We start from the raw sequence: 24,205 nt of genomic DNA, 5'->3' as shown, positions 1-24,205 counted from the left end.
TGTAGATCTGTTCAGAATATCTTTATATAACTACAGAGGCCAGAGATTAAAACTGGCCTTACTCTTACAGCTCTTCATTTGGCTCTTACATATCCCAGAGGCACGTAGTAGGCAGTACAGAAAATAAAAATACAAAGATTTTTACATTCAAGCTACATATTCTGCAATAAGATACATATATTTATGTGTGTGTGTACATATATACAGAAAGAGAAAAACTTCAAGTACAAAACCAGTTAAATGGTAAATTTTAAGCCAATCTCACTGAATGTCCTATGCACATCAAAAATGCTTAGGGAAAAGATAACTGAAAAATCCCTTACTTTCATTTCCAGCATTCCAGAATCAGAAGAAATGACTCAAACTGTTGTGTCCCATGTTTTCAGGACCAGATGCATACAGAGGGCATCATGTGAAATACTGTTCTGCATTTATAAGGATTTGTTTTAGTTTTCAAAAGGGAGGGTGGCTGGCTGGCCAATCTGTTGGCACAGGCATTACCTGGAGACACTTGGCCAGCTTTTTTCTTCAGATGCTGTAGAGCTGCAGTAGCTGTGGGGATTTTGAGCTGGCTTGTCTGTCCCTTTGGGCTTGTGTCCATCTGAAAAGCACCATGCTGACTCACTGACTGCCCCTCTGCTCATGGAAACTGTCCCTTTGCCATGGGAAAGTGTTTGTAGGCATGGAAGTCTTGTAAACAAAGAGAGGGTGCAAACCTTCTGCTGGGCAAAGAGGCAAGTCTTTAACCTTGCAGTGGCTCAAAATAAATCATTCTTTTCTCCTTGAAGACAAAGCCTGCCATCCTGAGTAATGCTCTTTCTCTGCCTCCTGATCTTTTTTGGCCACCAGACAGTAGTACTGAAATACACCATAAGGGGTGTAAACTGGTGCTTTTATCTTGTCTTTGCCTGATGGTGAAACGGAAAAGATGACTAAAAAACCAGGCTTGCTGAATCCAGTCTTCCCTCAAGGATGAGTTAAATTGGAGTAGATGGAATTATATTCAGGTGAAACTGTCTCAAATATATGTGGAAACTTAACCTATCACCTAACCAGAAATAAGTGGTGTTGGGTCATCAGTCTGCTTGCAGAGTGATTTGGTCAGGTGCCAATCTGGGCTAAGTTCTGGAGGTGGATGGGGAAAGCTAACAAACTCAGCTTGCTGAGGGGGAGAGTGGTAAGTAATGGTACTTTCACCATGTTGTCCAAACCCCACGAAAGCAGCAACAAAAAAGGCACCTTATTATGAAATCTAGGCTTTCCCCTCAAGAAGCAGCATTTGGAGACTTTACTGTAAGTGTTAGGCAAGAGCTAACAGTCAATATCATCACTGGCCACATGAGCAATATTTGGAGAATATTACTCACTGTAGTTACTTGAGGCTAAACAGGGAATTCTTACGAGTCTCTGGCTGTGTAGAACTCTTCCAGGTTATGGGAGCAATGTTGGTTTGTAGAAGGGGTTATGTGCCCCAAAGCTGATAATTCCCCCTGCCCTTTGTATTAACTGGTCTGGTAACAAGTACTTCCTTGTGCCACAAGCTGTACCTCATTTGGTGCTGACAGCTGTTGTTTCTCAAAGCAATACTGAACACTGGGTGTCTTTTCCTTAACTGTAGGAAAATGAGGCTATTCCAGGCATGTCCTTGTACCTGACCTTCCTGAGGTAGTCTTCTTGTGTCATCCCGACTGCTTGCTTTTAAATGAGCTTTAGTGAATGGCTGTCCATTCACTGCTTGGTGATTTGGATGTCCAAAACCTAAAGAGTTATTCTGATAAAGAGTAAGAACTTCATAGAAAGCAACAGGTGAAACATGAAATTAGGACAGAAATCTTCTTTGCCTTGTGCCTTGTCCACAGTGGGTGTGAAGTCAGAAGAGCATTTCATACCTGCTTTGTGATCTAGCAAGGGATTTTTTAAGGTGTAAGGCAATGAAGGACTGTGCCCAAAATGTACAACATGTTTTCACATTGTGGTCAACACTTGGTGATCCCTTTGCAGGACTGTTCAAAGATCTTATTATTGCTAGTGAAACCAGTGGGTTTAGAGCTGCTGTTTTGTTTGCTTAAATGGGAATGTTCAGGTGACAGCCATTTCTAAAAGCTTCACCCTATTATTTGATGTAAGGCCAGCTGGAAGGCCTTGGTTTTCTCAGTGTAATTTTGTGAAGCAGCAGGCCTTTCCAATAATTATCCTCGCTCTATTTCAATCAAATACTGCTTGAAACTTTGGCTCAGTGTAACAGAGAACATGCAGCAGTAGCTGTCATCTCAGAGCCAGCAGTGCAGACCAGACGTCTGGTATTGGGGATGTCTCTAAAATGCTTTTACACTCCTGGAAAAGGTGCTTTATTTCCTCAGCTTATAAACATGCATCAGGCACTGCTTCCAGGACCAGAAGTGCTGTCTGTATCTGAGAGAACAGGGATACTGGGCTTGCTGTCAGATTTGATGATTTTAGTAAAATCTGCTGTCACAGTTACATGAATATAGCTGTACTGACTTGTCCACAGAGTTCATTGAGGAGAACAAAACCAGGGCAATTGATCTTTCTAAACCTCACTGCCTTGATTGATCCATACACTCAAATGGCAGGGTATCTTTGCTGTCATAAACTCCAGAAAATCTGTGCAACCTTGTACTAAAAAAGAAAGGCATTGAAATTTATGAGAGCAGCTAGGAAAGCAACTGAGAAATACTGGTTTGGGGAGCTGCCAGGCAGCACCTCAAATGACTGATCTGACAAACAGAGTCCATCAGTTTCCAAGTATATTAGTGCTGCTAGCTCGGCTCTCACAGTCACTTTTAAGGCAATAATTGTCCTAGCAAATCAGCAATATAATTTAACTGCTACTGTCTAACCTAGTTTGATGACCATCCATTTTCTAAAGTCACCAAATTTTATTTTTTTTATCAACAATACCATTATACCAAAACATACATATATTTAAGAAAAAGAAACACCTTTGAACCTAGAAATGTTGATAGTGCTTCGAAATCCTCAAAGCTGGGGCTGTTAGACATTACTGGAGGTCTCCCCACTTGAGAATTCCCCTGTTGCGCTGGGCAGAACAAATTTGACGTATCTGCCCTTCTCCCAGCCCCTCCTGATTCTCAGAAGTCTGTGCCGGATGCAGGGCAAACTGAAGATGACTTTGGCTATGATCACAGTGCATGGCACGAGCAGGGTGAGGGTGTAGGTTGGGGGCAGGTAGAATTTGTACTGGTTCTCATCGAAGGCCCTCGACCAGCCGTACGTGAGCGTGTGCAGAGTGCTGATCACCAAGGCAATAAATCCAAGGGAGGACTGAAAGGAAAAGAAACACACATCAGTTAGCAGAGTTCCTTGTGCCTGGCTGTCTTCCTGTATTTTTGACATTATTTTCTAAGTGTACATGACACAGAGGAAGCAATGGGTATCCCTGTGTTTCAATAAAACATGGCTGGAACCCTTTCCTGGGGAGTGTGCCAGACTGTGCTTGTCTTTGTCTAATTAGAGGTTAAGTGTGACATCAGAAGCTCAGCAGGAATTTCCCAGAAGGTGCTGCCAACTCAGCAGAGAGGAAGGCTCTTGCATCCTGTGAAGCAGCAGCCCCCAGCCCCTGCTGGGCAGGCGGGCACAGGCAGCTCCCAAGGGCTCCTCCCGAGTTGCAGCTGCCAGCTCTGCTCTGCCCTGCCAGACCCTGGCTGGCTGAGGTGTCTCACCAGCAGGATGAAGCATCAGTGATGTGGCTCTGGACCACAGCTGGCACTGCTGGAAGTGGGTGAAGCCACAGCTCCACAGAGAACAAAGATCTTCAGGTGACTGGTGTCATCTACAGGAAAATGAGATTGTGCAGGAAGAAGCGCTCTGTTCTGAGGTGATCAATAGCCCTCAAGGCTCTCCTCCTCTGTCTTAGAGATCTGTGATGGTTCAAAGGCTGTGAGGAGAGCCCTTTATCCACTCAGGGAGGCAGCAAGAACACAGCCCCTATTCTACAGGCAGGAACCTCCCCCATTTTCAACTGAGATCATGCTCCCAAGCACCCACAGGGACAACATCACTTGAGTGATTCCAGCTCCCTCTGAGGATTGCTCTCAAAGATAGGTTTTAAACTCTTTCCCTGACTGAGGGCTTCCTGCCAGCATTAGAGGTGGTGGCTCCAGAGCCTGCCAGCTCCCACTGCCTGCTGGCACTCAGCAGCCCTGGGCACTCGCTGTGTTCTCCTTTTGCAGGCCTTTGCTGCTGTGTTTTCACAGAAAAGTGCAGGTGGAGCATCTTGCTCTGCTGCCCTACTTTGAATGCTTGGTCTAAGCCTGAAATAACAACCAAATTTCAAGATGCCTAGACAGGGAAAATTTTGCTAATTTTAGTTGGTCCCTAACTTAGGGAAGAAAGCCTTTCAAAACCAAAATATCTGTCTTGGTGCAGAGATCAGTGAGAAACACAGTCTTCCTGAAGATATGTCCAGGAAAGAGGACATGGCAGGGAAATGAGGAATCAGGGCAAGATGGGAGGAAGGACTCATCATCTTGTGAAAAAAACAGTTTCATCCAAAGAACTACTCAATTCATAGATTCCCCTTCTATTTTTGACTGCTAAGAAACAATTTAAAAACCCAGACAACTTTTAAAAATGTATAAAAAAAAAAACCCAACCAAGACTCCTCTAAACTTCAGAGCTAATCTTTTAAGCAGCTGAGGGAACTGGGCAAGGGAGGGAAGGAGAGCTCTAAAATGTGCTACCAGATCGAGGTACTTCACTTTTACCGTATCTATCTGGCAGTCATGTGAGTGTCACTGAGTCCTGCCAAGGCAGGGCAGGACTCCTCTCTGTGTTCCAGCTGAGCATTACTCAAGGTCATGCCAGGAATTGGGAACAGAGCTGGGAACTGAGCCTTAGTCCTGTGTGCAAGCCCACACTCATCCTTTCTTTCATGTCCTTCTTACCAGAAGCTGTGTCCATGTCCTAAACCAAAGTGGTAACAAGCAGCAAACCCAACAGGGTCAAGGCTGCATTGGGAAAATTAAGGAATTTGCTGAAATATGCCATGGTCACAGCTGAACCTAACAGCAGGACCTGACCCACAGATCACCCATCATTTATAATTCAAGATTCTCTCCAACAGGCAAAAAAAAGCTGTGGCAAAAGGTTTGAAGGACCAGATTAGGACTCATCTGACAAAGCAGGACAGGGAAAAGGGGACAGAGTGAATCCGAGAGCAGAAGCTTTCTGCCCTGGGCAGGGGGTGCATTCAGTCAGCCCAAGCAGGCCTCTGTGCATGGCAGAGATGTCAGAGCTGGAGATAATTACCTTGTGCCTCTAGCTGCTGGTACTGGGGGAGAGCAGGAGAGGAATTAACAGGACAAAAGGTGACAAACCATCACAGGCACTCCACGACCGACCCACCTTTGTGTGTGGATGGGGGGGGATGAAACAAAAAGGCTAATTGGCTACAAACACACGGCAACAAACACATGGCTAAGCTGCTGTGGCTGGAGCCAGGGCTGGCAGCTCCTCTGGCAGCAGCAATGGGCTGATCCACTTCTAGCACAAACGAGGAGCTGACTGGGGTGAGCAGAGGGGGTCCCAGTGCTGATGCTGGCTGAAGGAGCCATGGCTGCACCCACCAGGCAGCTGGATACAGCAGGTCTGTAAGTGCACAGAACCCAAAAGTTTTGCTGATTGCAGCTTTGCTCAGTGTTTACAGCTCAATACACACTCAGCGTAGCACAATGCAGAGCCTGCTGAGCACCCCAGGGGCCGATTTGCCGAAGTGCTTAGCCCTGATACCACTCTTGAGCTCTCATTGATCCTCTCTATGTAGTTCCTAGCTAGGAAATCTTTCTGGGTTTTGTTTTAAACAGTGGCAGAGGCTTTTTTTTGTACTGTCACAACATGGGGAGTGTGGGGCCAGCAGCCCTGTAGGGTGTTAAAGCTCTCTGAAAGATGCTGTATGAAGACAGTATCTTCCTGATGCAGGTTTTGCATGTATTTTCTAGTCTGCATTAACTCTTCTACCTCCCCCACTTCCTTGGTGCCTGCAGGCTCCCTGTAACACCTCAGGAAAGGTGATCCAGTCACATGTGGTTCATTTAGAAATGCTTGGGCAGCACTGAAAGCAAAGAGGCCCTTCCTGACCCAGATAAGTTTCTGACTTGTGCAGCCATCAGTACTATGAAATTATTAGCTCAATGGAAGCAGGTCTGGCCCCTTGTGCTGCCTTGACAGGAGGGTTAGAAAAGGTCTGATTACAGATTCTTTACATCTTATGCTACATGAACTATGAAAGAAACCAGGTCAATTCAACCTTCAGATTCAGGAGGGCTTCTCAGGATAGGAAGGTAAAGGCAATCATACACATTTTTACTTCTCAGGCAATTAGACTTGATTTGTAAATCACTGGGGAACGTTAAAAATGTCTCCTACAAGTTGAATTACATACAAATCATTCCTGTTAGCCAATGTTTCAGTCCTGTACATTTTCTGTTAAAACTGGACACACAGGGGAACTGTGTATCCAATTTAACCATATTTAATTGAAATTTGAGTATGTGCAGGAGCTACTGTGAAAATTAACCTTTTTTCCTATAACTTTGGCAACAATACAAATGGGATTTTGACCTGTCAGGCAACAGATGTGTATTTTACTACCGTGGCAGTATATGGCACTAATACAGGTGTACACATACACTGGCTGCTGGAAAATATCAGACTTGGGAAGGTCTGGGTAAGGAGGGGACTAAAGTGACTCCTGAATCTGCCCCACATGTGGCTTTTGGTGCAGCATCTCTCAAACACCATCAAGTTCAACTGAGATGGGAACAAATTGCTGCATTTTCTGGAAGGCATCTGGCTGGGGTTTCTGCACTCTGCATTTCACCTCTTTTATGCTGTGGAAGTGCTAGAAATCCCAAATATTTGAGAAGCCTCATGCTTCACCCCTTGTATTTGCACTGTGACACTGTGCATTAATTCAGGGAGGCTCACTGAGCTATGTGAATGCAACTTCTCGAGCCTGGAAGCAGTAGCTGTAGCTGCTCTTTTAATTTCCTCAAGAAAGGCACCACCGACTTATTGAGGAGAAAATAATTTTAAAAATCCCTCATTTACAAAAAAGGTAATATGGAAGCTAACATGCCAGGAGATCTGTAACCTGCTCTTTTTACATGGTATTTCCACAAAGAGGCACAACACCAGCCCTGCCTCTCCTGCCTGTGATCAGCTGGGAGCTCGTGTCACGCTGTCATGCTTTATTCCATGCAGACAGAAATAGGTGTGAGTATCTTTCCATGAACTAAACCAGCCAGTTCCCATGTGGGGCAGCCAAGAGCTATTTTGGAACTGAGCATCACGAATTTGTCTGGTCCCAGTGCTGACATACCCTTGGAAAGGCTGGGAAGGGGTCCCAAAGGGCAGATGGGACAGTCGTGTTACACGCACGACCTGCCACGACAATGTTTGTGTTACATGACACAACACCAGCACCCTCCAGGACAGCTGCCAGGCTGCCTGGGGAGCCAAAGGGAAATGCAGGGGGCTTCAAAGCCTCCTTCCAGGCTGCAAGGAGATACTTCCCTTCGTTTGGGATTCCTGGTATGAGATGTGCAAGCCAGGACTGATTTATCCGGTGTCCCAGCAGCTGCAGCCCTCCCCTGAGACATGATGGTGCGAATTAATATGCTCCCATTGTCCAGTCTGAAACAGAGGTTTAAAGCCAGTCTCCCTTCTCCTCGGGGGATGATCTCTTGGGGTCAAGCTCTCCTAGTGCAGCCCTTCTACCCAGTGTAAATAATTACTGGCTAGCCCACAGCAAGAGGGGAAAGAAGACAAACTGGATTGCTCGTGTGGTGATCAGGGCACTTGTGGGAGAAGCAGGGGAGCAGACTTCAAACTCCTGCTCTAATGAATATTGAATTATTTATATACCACTGGAGAGCTTCAGCAGAGCTTAACAGAGGCTGGATGATAGATATTCACCTCTGCATCCCTGAGCCCTGCCCTCCCCTTTGGAATGGTTAAGTGATGCAAAGGGAGGCTCCACAGGGGAGCTGCAGGGGAACGGGGTCCTGGGGGGGCTCACACACCTTGGGTGCCACAGGGGTTACAAAGCCTGGTGCATGCTAAGCAGCCCTGCTGTAGGAGGCACAAGTGAAAAGGAGTTTTAGGGCTGTGGGGTATGACTGTGACACAGTGAGTGGAATCTGGCCTCAAAATCAGCTTTAATGTGCAGGGGATACTTGAAAGGTTCTTTCTCTGCTATCTCCGTTAATGAGCCCTAAGCCTGGCTCAAATGCATCCCTGAAAAAGCTGCAGCCTGTGAATACTGTGTCTGTGAAAATCCCAGGGGGTACACTCAGGTCACCAAGGGAATTTGGTCTTTGAGAGCTTGGCCATCACTGCAAGTGGGAGGAAGGCTCCTAAACCACTGAGGAAAAACTAAAGTTTTCTGCAGGTTTCAGCATCAGACATGGCCTTTTCATTGAAATCATACCCAGTTCTCTGCTGTGTGGGCTCTGGCAGGTTACAGACTACTCTAAGCCTTTTTGTCTATTGAAAAAAGACAACACTTGGGTGCATGCAAGCTCTGCCAAACCTGTCTTTCCCCTGCACTGTCCCCCCAGGCTCTCTCCTTTTCAGCAGCTCACTCTCCCTGAAAAGCAAGGGCAGATCTGTGTGCTGCAGCCAGCTGTGCCCACAGTGAGTTCCCTGCCTGCCCTCCACAGCCTGGTGCCCCCCACAGCAGCTCTGCTGCTGCTGATCTACATGTGGATGTCCATGACACCTTGCATTTTCCCTTCTCCTGAGAAAAGCACCTTCCCTAGACTGGACAAGCCCTGTGTGAGAGCAGCATGGCCCCCAGCACACACCACTCTGCCCCTCTCCTACTCTGGGTCTCTCCTCCTGGAGAAGGGGTCTGTGCCACTGGGGTCCATGGGGAAGTTTTGCTGCTGACACCAATGCACAGCTGCCCTGCCACAGCTGGATGTGCTGGGAAAGCAGGTCAAGCCCTGCCCTGTCTGTGTGAGGGCCTGACTCTGATTCTGCAGAATCCCTCTCTGGCATCAGCAAATATCAACTTTACCTGAATGAAACTGAATTCCCTCCAGTTGAGAGAGTTTGCGATGGATGGAAGTGAAGTGATGGCAAGTAACGACAGCAAGCCCAGGGCAATTATTCCAACAGAGATATAAATCTCCATCCTCCAGACTTCCTCCTCTACCCAGACTGTCATCTTCTTCTCCATAGCCTGGCATGACAATGAAGGTTTGTTAAAATGGAGCGCTTAGGCACAGAGGAACTGAGTTTTATCTGTTTTGGTTTTGGAAGCAGGTTTCCTGGATGAGCACTGGGTCCTGTTCACACCTCCAGCACTATTTGCCTGTTTGGGAGATGTGGAAATGCTCTCTTATCCCAGAGCCATTTGGCCAAAGCTAGACCTGATTTGAAGCCTGCTGGGAAGAACTGCTGAATGCTCTCAGCTCCCATGCCTGTAACCACAGCAGCAAGCCCCAAAGTCACATTTGGAAAGATAATTACAATGAGAACTCAGTTTCAAGCCATGAAAACAAATACAGATGCTTGAATATGCAGTAGTCTCCTAATAACCTTTGTTTTAAGTGCATTTAGAGGGGAAATTGTTCATGCTAATGGAAAGGAAGATGGGTTTTATACTGCATGGCAAAGAGGAACATTTAGAACTGTCCTCTTTAGCCCATTAAATGGGTTTAATTTACTAAACAAAGATGTTGCTAGAAAACAGGAGGTAGAGGGGAAATGAACATAGGATGGTTGCCTGAGATTAATGTGCAACTGTGGCACTTGAGAACAACCTGCTCAAGGCTGGAGCTGAGAGGCTGGGAATGGTGTTTGATGGATGCTCTGAACAGCCACTGCTGCCCAAACCAGCCATCCTGCTCTCCTCTGCCCCCACAGCCCCTTCCCTCCTTTTTGGGACAAATATTTGGAATCACTCAGCCAAATAGTTCAACACAGAAAGCAGAGGGGTTGTGGGGTAATCCCTTGATCACATTTTCCCCTCGGCTGCACGAAGCCTGTGCCATCCCAGGAGGGAGCAGTGAGGAGCAGTGAGGAGCCAGGGGCAGGAAAGAGCAAATCCCATCCTCCCATGGTACTACAGAGCTGGCTGAACTGCCTGAAGGCAGCAATCTCGCACTGGATAAACACTGCTGAGAGTGTTCATAAAGCAATTAAGTCCCTTTCCATTTCCTTGTTCTTATATAACTGGTTCTTCACCACCATTTTGTTAAACTCCTGCAGGCACAGGGTGATGAGAACATACAACCCTCTCTGGGTTATGACTTGGTTACTCCAGCAGGCACAATTGTGAACATCAGTGTGAAAAAACAGGGATCTCTAAAGATTTTGGGAGCTGAAGGGAACTCTGCTCCCCCTACCACTGGATTTCCCCTCGCCTAGCATTTTTTCTGCCTCTGACCTAGTCTCAGACACACCAGTGCCAGGCAAGGCTGGTTTCAAAGGCTTGACAGTGTTTCTGGGGAGCAGTGGCACAGGAGGGTTGACCCTAGCCCTGGCGGTCACTGCAGAGGGAGCTGTGTACCTAGGGAGAGGGCAGCTCCTCAGCACAGACAGGAAAGTGCTCAGTGTGTGCCGTGTGGCTCACCTGTGGGGGAAACACTCCTAGAGAGCATTTTCCCACTGTCCCACAGCTTTGGATAAGGATGAAAACCCCATGATATTAGGCCCACCACCCAAGATGTGCATGAGTTCAGCAGACCCCGGCAGGTGCTGACCTGAGGAGCACCCCCGTTACCTGCTTGACGGCCGTCTCAATTAACAGGTAGCGGTGGGAGCGGCGCATGGGCAGGCACAGGCTGTACACGGCGTGCAGGGCTGCACAGAAGAAGCTGAGGAGACCAATCTGCTTCCTGTGCTGCAGCCACTGGTCCAGCCAATCTGGGAAGCGCCTGTACTTGGTGCCATAGTAGAGCTGGGAGCAGGCTGCCAGCACCCCGGGCAGGTAGACCAGAGACAGCATGACGTAGGAGACGCACGGCAGCGTGGTGTTGACCACCTCGATGGGGATCTTGTACAGCTTGTTCTTCTGCTCCCTGATGTAAGGGTGGATGACCTGCCGGATCAGGTTGTAGGTGAAGAAGCAAAGAAAAAGCCCCAGAGCCAAAAAGATGGGGATTTTCCAGGCTGGCAAGAGGCGCAGGGGAATGTTCTCGATCTCACAGGCTGATGACATGCAGCCCATGTCCACAGGGGTGAATCCCATGACTTGAGCAATTTCTGCTACGGTGTGCTTGGCTTCTTGGTTATTTGAGCAGATCAGAACCTGCAATGAACAGAAATACACATATAGGGCAAAGAAATCAGGCTGCTGGGATCGAGTGCATCCAGAGGGATTCTGTGTCACAGGGAGCCTATGTTATTCCACTGAGCATCACAATTCCTGGCAGGCTTTTTGACAGGGATTTACCATGGCTGCCAAAGACCTCTCTCCTGGACAGGTTTCCTTTCATGCATGTACTGCCAGTTTGTTTCACTGGCTCTGTTTAGATAAACAGACAACTGAATAATACTTTTCACTTAAGTAGATGCTCCAAGGACTACAAAGTGTGAACTGAGTGAAGGTACTTCATTTCTGAACAAAGAAATGCAGAAGCTAAGGGGTGGTCTCTGGATGCCACAGCCAGCACTCAAGACTCCTTCTCCTGGAGCCTAAGGCCATTTGCTGATGCTGCCAGACTGAGCTGCTGGAACAGCTGGGATTTGGGATTCTTCCCTTGCTGGAAGAAAACAATACCTGCTTATTTCCATCCCTGGCACCTGACTGCAGCGTCCACGCAGAAACCACATTAAAGGCCTTTACCACGGTGCAGGCTGGGAACAGGGAAGCCAAGTACTCCGCATTGGATTCCTTGTGATGGTTGATCTCCGTGTTGTTGCTGACATCCACCAGGATCTTGCCCACCAGCACATCAGCCAGGTCACAGAGGGTGGAGTAATGTTCCCTGAAAACGGCCACGAAGATGACCTCCGCCTTCTTCACGGCCTCGGCCTGGAAGGTGACCTCTGCTGCAGCAGGGAACAGGCTGGCTTTCCGCTTGGGGTTGCGGCTGCCCACCACCACCTTGAAGCCGGAGCGCACCAGGCGCACGGCCAAGGAGCGCGCAAAGTCCCCGCTGCCCAGCACGCCCACGGTGCGCCCGGCTGGCACCGGCGGCGGGCTGCGCTCACCCCCCGTGCTCCCGTGGTCCAGCAGAGGTTTGGCCATGTCTCCTCTGGACATCCTGGCAGGAAAAACAAGGAGAAACGCAAATTCACTGTGGAGCTCTCGCAGAGACCCAGACCACATCTAGGGTCATGGGGAAAAATGTCACTTAGGCCACTCGAACATGGTTTTGGTCCCAGTGGCCCAGGACCTGTTTGCCAAACCCATCAGGAAATGTGTAGTAATATTCAGGCACCACTGGAGGGGCACAAAACACCAGGCTGGGTTGGAAGGTGAAGGCTTTTATGGAGGTTTCTCAGGGTTGTGTGATCCAACACCTGCTGGATGTACTCATCCATCCTCTGGTGTCCTTCATGCCAGGCCAACACTGACAGCAATCAGGACCAGAAACTCTGAGATTCCCATGGAGCTACCAGATACCTCCTAAAGAAGGGGTCCATGAAGACCCCTGAGACTACATCTGGAAAAGCTGGAGGGCTTTGCCAGAGCAGAATCAAGGCAGAAAGTCAAATTGAAATGAAAGTGTGCTAAAAGTGGTAAATGAAGAGAGTTTTAGAACTTGCCTGTCCCAATATTTGGGTCTGGCAAGTGCTGTTTGCTTCAGCTCTTTAATGAGTAATGAGAACTTACTCGTGACATTTAAAAAATATATTAAAACATGATGGGATTTGCTCATGAAAGATCTTGATGAGCTTTACAAACGTTAATGAATTTTGCCCTGTAACAGATTAGATATTGAGGGCATGGAGAGGTTTTAAGCAGATCAATGAATTCACAGGCAGCATAGCAACTGAACCTGGAGGTCAGAAGAAACTTGGGCAGGGAACTGCCAAACTGCTCATGGGCTGTGTCAGTGGCTCAAATGTGCCTCCCAACTTAAGGAACAGCAAATTTACCCTAAAGGAATTCCTGAGGGTAAGATTTTAAGAGGGCTCAGAAGGCAGCCAATGGAACTTACACACCAGGACCTCTGGCTTTTCTATTGGCACACTGCCAGAGATTAGAATAAAGACCACGATTAACAGATTTGTGATATACTGGGAATGGAGAAAATTGGTTTTGGTGGAGTGCAGTCTTGCCTTGTAGTTGGTCAAGTTCTCTCAAAATGAAGGTGACCATTTGAATGGGGGGTGACCTAGTCCCTGGCACAGGTGTGTTTTTAATAGGCTTTTGGAAATGTCCTTCACCCAAGGCTCTTCTGGGATTGGCACAGCAGTGGTGCAAAGGGGAAGGGCACTTCTGCATGAATAGTTACCAATGGGAAACAAAGGGTGAGAAGAAATAAATTATTTTCATAATGGGAATAAGTTGCCAAGGGATTTCCCTGCAGATTTATGCTGTTCAACATGCTCATAAGTGATCTGGGAAAGGGAGTGAATATTGACAAGATGGAACTCGTGTGTAGTGATCACAGAATCACAGAATGGTTCAGGTTGGAAGGGACTTAAAGATCATCTACTTCCAACCTCTTGCCAAGGGCAAGGACACCTTCTACTTGACTAGGCTGCTCAAAGCCCCATCCAACCTGGTCCTGAACACCTCCAGGGATGGGCACAGGATCTCTTTGAAACCTGTTCCCATGCCTCACCACCTGTGTACTAAATATTTTCTTCCTAATATCTACTCAAAAACATTTAGGACAGTCAATCTTTCTTGTGAAGAATCTGCAAAAGAATCTCCCCATTCAAAGTGCCTGAGCACCAAAATTCACTACAGAAGCTAGAGAGACATGGCAGGAGCTGCCTGTGGGCATAAACTACCCTAACCATATATACAATTTAAAGAGCTGTAAATTTGTTAAAACCACTCAGAGAAATGATCAAAGGGTGACATTACTATGAAAACACCAACTTGGAGGTCCCTGGCAGACAAACACCAAGCACACCCAAGTTACCCGAGGACATCTCTCACACAGCTGCCAGGATCTCAATCCTGCTCCTCACTGAAAACCTGCAAAACACCTTCAGCAGATGGACTTTGAAACTAAAATTCACTATCCTGGGTACAAACCCATCATAGTTTCAGTGACAATACTGTTTCTATGGCAGAGGTCTGTCTGCTCTCCTTGCCTCTCCCCAAGCACCACCTTATCCCAGAGACCCAAAGTTGCTCATGGAAGAAGTGCTAGCAGGTAAAAACAAGTGCCAAAGAAGCGCACGGTGATTTCTTCCACTTCAAAACTCACGTCCACAGTATAAATACAGAGATTGAACAGCATACTACAGTTCTGCTTATTTCTCTGAAAAAAAGAAAAGGGGAAATAAACACAGAAGAGGCCACAGGGATGACTTATTGATCTCTGTCTGCAAAGATGCAGGGTTTTTTTTTCCCAGTCCCTTCTTATCAGAAGCTTTATCACACACACTGCTTTACTTTTTACTTTTTAGAAACCTTCTTGCTTCGCCTAAATGTACTCATGTCCAGAACTATTTGTTCTAGGGCGAATGCTATTGTTCAGAATAATTAGCTTGCACTCCCATACCCCCCTCCCCTTTTCCACCGTCTGTGCACACAAAATATTACCCCAAAATAAAGAAACAAATCTCTGTCTCTCAGACATGGGGGGAGAAATCAGCATTCAGGATGACAAAGTGATTGTTACCCACAGACTCATTTCATAATCAATTTAAGGCACCTTAAAAGTTCTCTCTGTGGTCCCACTGGGATGTAAATGTTGCTGCAAGCAATTTTTCTTATACTGTGCTTCCTCGGTCCTGCAGCTGCCACTGAACACGTAGAGAGATGTCGGCAATGTTTGGAGATAAACATCTTTGCTGTCTCCAGTTATTTTGATTAAAAGAGATGACAGAATTAAACAGCCTTTGATGTCAGCAGGATAGTTACAAAATAAGAAGACTCAAAATGTTTTCTGTGAATTTTGGTGTGATTATTAAAGTCATGCCCTGACTGGCGGGGCTTTGGAGCAGGACTCATCTCTGCTGCCAGCCCACGGTGGCACGGTCCCTGGAGCTGGCTGCTGCCTGTGGCTGTCATTGCCATGCACTGAAATCCTCCTGAGAAAGGAGGGGAACATCTCTCTTTCACCATGAACACATTTCACTGAGACAAACACTGTGGTCTCTGCCTAACAGATGCCTGGCAATGAACTGTCTGATTAGGCAACAGCTTTTCTTCACTTCTCTATCTCTGGGGAGCACACAGACCCCCTCCTCCTGCCACCACCCCTGACTTACCGTGTCCACCCTGCTTTTTCTGCACCTATGGACATGTCACCTGCTTGAAACTCTCCCTCCCAAAGCTAATTCACCACAGCAAGGCCAATCCACCCAGAGTGGGCGCAAAGCACCATGGCCAGGATGCTGCAGAGGAGGCCAGGAGTGAATATCATGGTGCTTAGACATCTTTAGCACCTCCAGACTTAGATAAACCCCATTTCTTGATCTTCCTTGTCAAGCAAACTGTATCCCTGCTGAGTTACAGCACGTGCAATCCAAGGAGATCAGTTTCTTACTAAGGAAGCTCCAAGATGATTTAAAGCACAGCCCAGTGGGGATAAACAAGCTCCAATTCTAACTGGGCAGCAGTTCCCTAACTAAAATACTGAATACTGTACAGCTGCCCTTCAGCTCAGCTGCTAATGACACCCTTACATCACTGCTGTGTCCACTGCAGCACACTTGTTCCCATGTGCAGTTCAATGACTGCACTGCCACTGCTGCTGTTAATTGCAGGGCAATAGCAGTGATGGGCAGTGAGCAAGATGGGGAGCTCCCCTCTGCTGGGAACTCTACAAAAACTGTCCAGGAGGCAACTTCTGCCACAAGGAGTGGGATCAGACAGACAGCAGCTGCTTGAAACGAAGCAGTCAAATCTCTGTTGCCCAGGCAGAGGGAGGGAGGGGTTCTCACATAAGAAACACGGGGATAATTCTACATATTTTGCACCTGAGGCTTGGCAGAGGCTGTTAGCTTAGGCTCAGGGCCAGGCAAACAAGGTTTCTCTGCCTCCCTGCCGACACTGAGAGGCCTCAGTCAGGTTTTTCAGCAGGACAGCCATTCTGATGGAGCTGGGCTGCAGGAGCCCACTCAGGTGTCCCTGGGCTTACAGCTCACAGAGTCAATCAGCTGAGCAGATCATCCCCTGCAGCCACTGGGGAACGGCACACTTGTTATCCTCTTTCAACAGACGTGGGAGAAGGAGATACTAACAATGATGGGACTCCAGCAAGTTTGTCTGGGATGACCCAGATATCTTTTACCACGTCTTTAACAATGAGACCATCTTTTGGGGCCCCTTTCACATCCTCTGCTGCAGGAGGATAGCCTAGCTGGTTCCTGTAATTAGCAGTCCAGAGGTGTTTGAGTTGTACACCCTGAAGAAGGATGACCTGTGGTAGCAAGGCAAGAGCTTTGCTTCAGGTTCTGGACAAAAAAAAAATCAAGATTCATTTCAATGCCTTGGTATTCAGATTTATCAGATAAAAGACAAGTTAGTTTTACCCTAACTCTAATAAAAAGGCAGTGTTTTAAACATATCAGACTGTGCTGAAGAATATGGCAGCAATCTCGTACAGAGCTCCAACAAATGTCCTGTCCAGTGAAACCAAACTGGTTCCTGTTTGCACAGAAACTCATCTTTGAGCCCAGCCTCACATACTCAGTCTGCACCACTGTGGCTAAAACCACTCTTTTCTGTCTTCCCCCAAAGTCAGTGTTTGCTTAGACTGAGCACAACTGAGTCTCCATAAGCTGTGGATTCAACCCGTGCAGGTCATCAAAGAGGCTGCTCAGTGCTTCTGTTTGGGTGCCACTCGAGATAAAGCACATGATTATTACACACATTCCTTAATGAGCACATGGGTTGAAAGACCAGCAAGGCTCATGATGAATCAAAGGATGCAGCAGAGTCTTTGGTCAGGTCACTGCAGAGGAGTGTCATCATTTCTGCACTGGGAAGGTCCCTTTGGGCCCTGCCAGCCATGGCTGGCACCAGCTCGGTCCCACACACACTCCAGAGACAGGGGTGATCTCTGTCCCCTGGGGACTTCCAGTCTGCATGGAGAGACCTTTGAACCATGAAGCCAAAGCCCTCCAGCCTCTGTTTGCAAAGCATCTCCTGCTGTGTTAACCCTCCAAAAGTCCCAGCTGGAGAGGAGCATTCAGCAGCTGAAGTGTTCCACTCAGGTCTTGCTCTGAGCAGAAATACTATTTTTTTTTTTAAATTTTTTTTTTTTTTTAAGTCTTTTTCCCACACACAGAGCATCCCTCCCAGGAGCACAGCAAGTGCCATGAACCTGAACCTGTTGGAACTGGAACAGATTTAAGTAATGAAAAAGCTTATCCAAAGCTGCTTTAATCTCAGCACTGGGGCACATTTCTGGAGAGCTTGCAGTCCTGTCCAGGCTGACTGGAAATGACTTCCCTGGCTCTGCCTGCAAGAGAAAGAGTCAGGGAAACCAAGCCTGCTGCCTTTTTGCTTGCCCCTTTTCTTCCTTCTCCTTCCAAAGCAGAGTTACCTCCCAAATGGCGCAAACCAGGAACTGGCAAAGGATGGAAATCACCCTTCCAGAAAAGCCATATTGCAAACCCAGCCGGGCTGCCAGCCAGGCCATGAGAATGAGGAAATGCTGGGAGCTGGGCTGTCCCTGCTGCTGTCCTTCAGCCCACGGGCACACGGGACAGGGATGGGGGCCGTGCTCCCCGTGTCCCTGCTGCTGGGGTGCGGAGGAGAGACAGGGACTGGTGCTGCCCCGAGCTGGCATCACTGCGTGCTGAGCATGGCACTGCGGGGCAGGGGGACAGACTGCTGTGACCCCAGGCCTGCTGTGGGCTCAGGGCCTGCTGTGACTGCACACCTGATGTGGGCTCAGGGACTGCTGTGACTGCACACCTGATGTGGGCTCAGGGACTGCCATGGGCTCAGGGCCTGCTGTGACTGCACACCTGCTGTGGGCTCAGGGACTGCTGTGACTGCACACCTGATGTGGGCTCAGGGACTGCCATGGGCTCAGGGCCTGCTGTGACTGCACACCTGATGTGGGCTCAGAGACTGCTGTGACTGCACACCTCATGTGGGCTCAGGGACTGCTGTGACCCCACACCTGCTGTGGGCTCCAAGGCCTGCTGTGACCCCAGGCCTGCTGTGGGCTCAGGGACTGCTGTGACCCCACACCTGCTGTGGGGCTCCAAGGCCTGCCGTGACCCCAGGCCGGCTGTGGGGCTCCAGGAGTTGCCACATGTCCCCCTGCAATTGTTCTCCACCCCGATGCACTTTTCAATCACAGGTTCTCATCCCTCCTCCTGCCCCAGGGCAGCTCTTTATCTGATTACCTCATTATCAGGTATTTATCTGCTAAAACCACTTCCATAAGCTCCTGCAGAGCCCCGCTTTCTCTCCTCTTTATCTCTCAATCCAGTTAACTTTATCCCTTCCTCTTTTAACCCCAAAGGACATGGCAAATGATTTGCCTTCTCCTCTGCAGACAGACACATTCTGTATCTGGAGAACAGGTTTCTGGTTCTTCCTGCACGAGTGAAACCCAACTCTTTCATCAGAGCTCTTATTTACCGAATGTGCAACAACTCAGCCTCTGCTCCTTGCTCTCATTTTCCTTGGAGGATGCCCAGAACTGCATTTTCCAACTGAGCCCCTAAAATGCACCACCTGGAGCGGAGACGCTGCTTCTCCAGTGCACCACTTCTCTTTATGCATCCCAAGAGGACTGTTTGCTTTTGCACAACCGTGTGCCCCTGTTAACCCGGGGGCACAGTGTCCCTGTCCTCTGGCTCCTGTGAACACTGGCTGGCTGGTCACTCACCTGGTGTCCGGCCGGTCAGTCAGTCCTACCACACAGGACAGAACGCGTGCCCTGTTTTTTTAAACCAGCTCTCACAATCTTCAATTCTTAGTCTCTTCTCTAAAATGTTTCCAGTCCCTCCTAGCTCAGTGTCACCTACAAATTCAGTATCTGCCTCCCTACTCCATCACACACAAATGAAAACATGGGCTGACAGGCACTGACCCTCCCAACTCCATACACCCTCTGGTTTATACACTGAAAAAAAAAATTAGAATGTTGTTTTTGGAAGCCAGCAGTGAAGCCTAAGGCATGTCCATGTCCCTGACCACAAGATGATCCTCATCAGGACCAAAATTCAAAAATAGCTTTCAGAACAGGGGAAAGTAGAGGAGAAAGGGCTACCAGAATTGCCCACAGGGACAAAATGACCTCTTTTTCCCACACAAGCTCAGACATTTTGGCTATAGTTCTCCTGTAGAACTACACTAGCTTGTGATCACTTGGCAGGGACAGTTTCTCTCTCCAAGGATAAACCCTCCATTTTAATTCTGAGCAGGAAAACTACCTATCTATGGAAAACAACTGGGAAAAACCCCCTTTGCCCTGGTTTCATCCAAATGATGTATTTTAAAGCAGTTACCAACAGGTTCTGCCATAGAGATCTTCAAACTCTTCTCCCCCAAATTTGCCTCCATTTGCAGTGCCACTTCTCTACAGCAAAGTCCTTGTTTGAAGAACTTCCTCTGCTCTTTTGCAAGAACATCTTGATCTCTGTGCCCACTGTATTGATAGAGTAATGAGAAGCCTGAGAAAGACCTACCCTGTAGTAAAACATCATGAAATGGGAATCTGAAAGTCTGGGAAATCCTGAGGTTTCACTCTAAGACCGTGGAAGGCACAGAGCTGAAGCCGGATGGAGTTTGCTAGAGCAGCGCTGATGCTGACATCTGGCTGATGTGACTCTGAATGAGAAGGTTATTTTCTCAGCTTAGCATCTCACAGTTCTCAAGTGACATAAAAGGGCAATTTATAACAAGTTTAGGTGCTATACTTCAATCTTGTATGGCTTCTCTTGCTTTTTTGGGGGGTTTTCATTCTCTTGCTGCTCTTACAAGTTAACAACTCAGTGACTCATCCATTTCTGAGCCCTCCCCTCCTCAAGTGCAAGAAGAGCAAGAAAACAACCCAAAGGTGGAAGTTTCTCAGGTAGATCTAGTAATTCCCTGCAGCCAGACATGATGGGTGGAGGTGTTCCTGCCTAAAATGAGCTGGGGCTTCCAACCCTTCTCCAGGCCTACAGAGATCAGGCAGGATCTGACTTCAGCAGTCACCACAGGGAGCTGGCAGGCTCCAGCTCTCTCTTTAAAATCTCTTTGTTTCTTTCCAGGAAAAGCATGGAGGAATTGTGCTGAGCACACAGGGAAATATTTGCATTGGCTATTTCCGTGCCACAGTGCCTGTTAGAAGGGTTTCCAAGATCAGCACTCCTGCCTTTCTGACTTTGCTTCACCCAGTCACTCAGAAGATGCACAGGACCACACGGGGAGAAGATGCCTGAGAGGCAGTGTGGGGTGGAAGGAAGACACAGCCTATGGCAGAGGGCCAGCCCATCTCCTGCTGATCTGATTTTCCCCCTCCACGGAGCACAGGCATGACACACTACAGAGGTAGCTCTGATCCAGCCCTGAATAAGCACAGTGGTGAAAACAGGAAAGGTAACCAATGTAGAACCATGTACTGCCTCTAGTGATTTTCCCAACAGCTCCTGGGAAGCTCCTGGGAGAGAGGCAAACACAACTAGCTGACCAGGTGGTTATCTTTGGAGACACAGATGGGTAAGAGAGAAATGCTCTTTGTGGAAGTCAGCTCACTGCCCTGCCTTCCCCTTCCTCTCACACCAACTGCCTTCAGTCCAGCATCCTGCACAGCACACCTAGCTTGCTTTCTCCTGCACTGGCAGGGGTCTTGCAGGTGAGCCCAGAGAGACAAATACATGCAGTATGAACAACATGCCTCCCCCCAGGACCCCATCCTCAGCAAGACCCAGGTGTGCTGGACAGGTACAAACAGCATGTATTTCACCACGATGCCAAGCTGCACTGGCACAGGTTCTGTCCTGTATCTAACCCCAACATAAGAAGGATGTGGAGCTGGTGCAGTGAGTCCAAAAAAGGGTCACAGAGATGCTCAGAAGGATGGAGCCCCTCTCCTATTAAGACAGGCTGAGAGAATTGGGGTTGCTCGGCCTGGAGAAGAGAAGGCACTAGGAAGACCTTAGAGCAACTAACAGTACCTGAAGGGAGCTGGAAAGGGACTTTTTATAAGGGCTATAGTGGTAGGACAATGGGGAATGTCCTTACAGTGACAGGGCAGGTTTATATCAGATATAAGGAAGAAATTCTTCAGTATGAAGCTGGTGAGGCACTGGCACAGATTGCCCAGCAAAGCTGTGGATGACCCATCCCTGGAAGGCATCAGGATCAGGTTGGACTGGGTTTAGAGCAACACGGTCTAGTGCCCCTGACCATGGTGAGAGCTGGAATGAGATGATCTTTAAGGTCCCTTCCAACCCGAAGCACTCTGTAGCTCTATGAGCTATTAGTGCTTGCACATGATCTGCAGTTGATATCAGGCTCCTTCAGTGGTGGACATGTTATCTACAGACCCTGATTCTTGAAGCCTACATCCCGTGGGGAGCTCTTAGGACATTTTTTCCAAAGACTACAGTGGTGTATTCATACTAAAGGAAATGCACATATTGCCGCAATAAAGACTTTAGAGACACTCACTGAAAATCTGAGAACCTGGAAAAAGGATGGGAGGAATTTCTCTGTCAGTACCTTAAACCCCAGGAAAAATTTCAAAATGTTTAGGCCCCAGAGTATGTAAAGGCTTTTGGAAATGTGTTGGAAGCTCCCACGTCACTGACATACTTTCAGAAGCTTTTTACTTTCAGTTAAGTGACTGTTCATTTAAACTTAGATGAAGATGGGAAACTGCTTAATCCACTGTAGGTCTGCATAAGAAAACCTATGTAGAAGCAGTAAATTCAAATTTGAAAACAGCATTTTCTTCCATTACAATGTTGACAAAAAGCTAACTCTAATCAGTGATGGTAAACTTACAGATAACAAATTGGTGTGTTTTAATTCCTGGTGTGTGACATTTTTTATCACAGCTGCCACTGCCTTTCCCACCTCTCAAGAGAGCTGGCATGGCTGGCCTACTTCTTCCATCATCGGAAAAAATGTGTTTCCCCTGAATCTAAACCTGCTTCTCTTTATGGGTATAATGTTACAAGGTCATAGTCAAAGCATAGTTCTTAACAATAAAAAGCAAAACAACCCCAAAACAAAAATAAAGAGCAAAATAAACAACAAAAAAATTATGCTGTCAAAGAGCATGTTTTCCTGGGGTTTGATGTGGTTTTGTTAAACACAGACAGGTTGAGTCATCAACATTTTCTCCTTTACAATCACAGAGGAAATCAAATATGTGCAGTGACTGCGGCATCTTACATTACTGTACATTTGCTTCATAGCAAATGTGATTTTAGAAGAAAACGAAAGCTTGATGCTGTATTTAAATCTTATTAGTCCTGCATCTCCTCAGCCCACATGAGTATTGATGCTGTAGGCAACAGCCTTCCTCTCCTGCTGTCTCTCCATTTTGGTTTCTTGCCACAGCAGGCAATTCTCTGTGTTAGTTTTATTTAGACTACTCTGATTGAAATAATCTGGGGTTCTCTATACCCCTCCGCCCAGCTCAGGCATTAGGAACACAAACACTCCCCCAAGCTCCCTGGTGTCAATTTGTCATGGGCAGATGTCACACCCTGGACAGGGTCACAGGATAGGGCCAGCCCACCCCAGCTTCCATCACCTGTGGGATGTCCTTACAAAGTCAGCTCTACAATTCCTTCACAGCTCTCATCCCTCTTTACTCTTACATGGATCAAATGCTGAAGTCCCCGTCAAAAAGCATCCAACCTTTGCAGCTTTTATAAGTCCCTACAATGGTTCAGAAACCCCACAACAGCTGCACCCTGCTCGCCTCTGAGGGATCCTGGGCCCTGGCCAAGATTTCCCCGAAGTTTTTTTTATATCTCAGTGCTGATTTCTCCGTGGCTGGAAAGAGCCACTCATCTCCTCAATGCATTTAGCGAGCTGAGAATAAAAAGTGAAACCTAAGTGCCAAGTGCTGCCCTCTGAGGAGCACAGCCTGAACGTCCGTCCGTCCGTCCATCCATCCATCCATCCATCCATCCATCCATCCATCCATCCATCCATCCATCCATCCATCCATCCATCCATCCATCCCCACTGCGCTCACGAGGGTAGCACCACTCGGAACCGGGAACCCGACGCGTTCCGGGGGCTTTGTGCCCGGTTGGTGCCAGGGACAGAGAGTTTCCCGCAGCCGCACGGACGTGTCCAGCGGCCAGGGAAGGACAGCGCTTCCCGCGGGCAGCCCGCACCGCAACCTGGCGGACCTGCAGCCCACCGAGCTCTGCCGGTGACCGCCCGGACCGAGACACGCCGGCCCCCGCAGACATCTCCGCCCGGGACCCGGCCCCAGCCCCAACACCAAGCCTCGCACCGAGGGGTTCGAAAGCGCCCTGGGACCCTGCCCGAGCGCAGGGCGGAGCGGGCCGTGGGCAGGGAGCAGCCCCGCTCCCAGCCCCGCCGCGGGGATCCCGGGCCGGGGTGCGGCGGGACGGGGGCCCGGCTGCAGCGCTCGGCGGCGGAGGAGCCCCCGCTGACCCGGGACGTTCCCGCCGGGCAGTGCAGCCCCGGCGGCGCCGAGCCGAGCCTTCCCCGCCCTGCACGCCCGGCGCGGGCGGTTCGAGCCCCGCTCCGGTTTCTCGCCGTGCTGGCCGTGCCCGAGCCCCGCCGTGCCCGTCCCCCCGCGCTCCTCACCTCTGCACGGCGGCGGGAGGGCGAGCGGCGCCGTCCGGCAGCGCGGAGCCGAGCCGTGATGTCAGGCCGCGGGCTCCGCCCTCTGCCCATGTGCCCGCCGGGGCCGCGGGCACCGCTCGGCTCCGCTCGGCACAGCCCGGCCCACGCGGCTCGGCACGGCCCGGCTCAGCGCCCAGCACGGCTCGGCACGGCCCGGCTCAGGGTGACGGACCCCCAGCCCCGTCCCCGCAGGGCTGCGCGGGCGTCACTGCCGTGCTCCGGTTAAACACACGCGGGCAGGCGGGCATCGCTGCCGGGGCGGCCGGGCCGCGGTGTCCATTACAG

At 48.9% G+C, this 24,205-nt stretch overlaps 1 protein-coding gene across 3 annotated transcripts; it reads right to left on the bottom strand.

The window, feature by feature from the left end:
• Positions 1–24,175, bottom strand: STEAP3 (STEAP3 metalloreductase). 3 transcript variants are annotated; one of them, XM_084208966.1, is made up of 5 exons: positions 23,882–24,175; positions 11,774–12,260; positions 10,775–11,302; positions 9,065–9,229; positions 1–3,306 (listed from the first exon to the last, which is right to left on the bottom strand). In XM_084208966.1, exons 2-5 carry the CDS (start codon positions 12,257–12,259, stop codon positions 3,016–3,018), a joined length of 1,470 nt encoding a protein of 489 aa, XP_084065092.1. In that variant the 5' UTR covers position 12,260; positions 23,882–24,175; the 3' UTR covers positions 1–3,015. The 3 variants fall into 3 exon arrangements, with proteins under 3 accessions (XP_084065092.1, XP_084065091.1, XP_084065093.1); XM_084208965.1 differs by lacking the exon at positions 23,882–24,175 and having other exon boundaries at positions 11,774–12,410; XM_084208967.1 differs by lacking the exons at positions 9,065–9,229; positions 23,882–24,175 and having other exon boundaries at positions 11,774–12,410.
• Positions 24,176–24,205: the final 30 nt, after the last annotated feature.

This window comes from Fringilla coelebs (genome assembly GCF_963513975.1).
Source record: "Fringilla coelebs genome assembly, chromosome: 7".
Lineage (NCBI taxonomy): Eukaryota > Metazoa > Chordata > Aves > Passeriformes > Fringillidae > Fringilla > Fringilla coelebs.
This window is presented reverse-complemented; position numbering and strand designations above follow the sequence as displayed.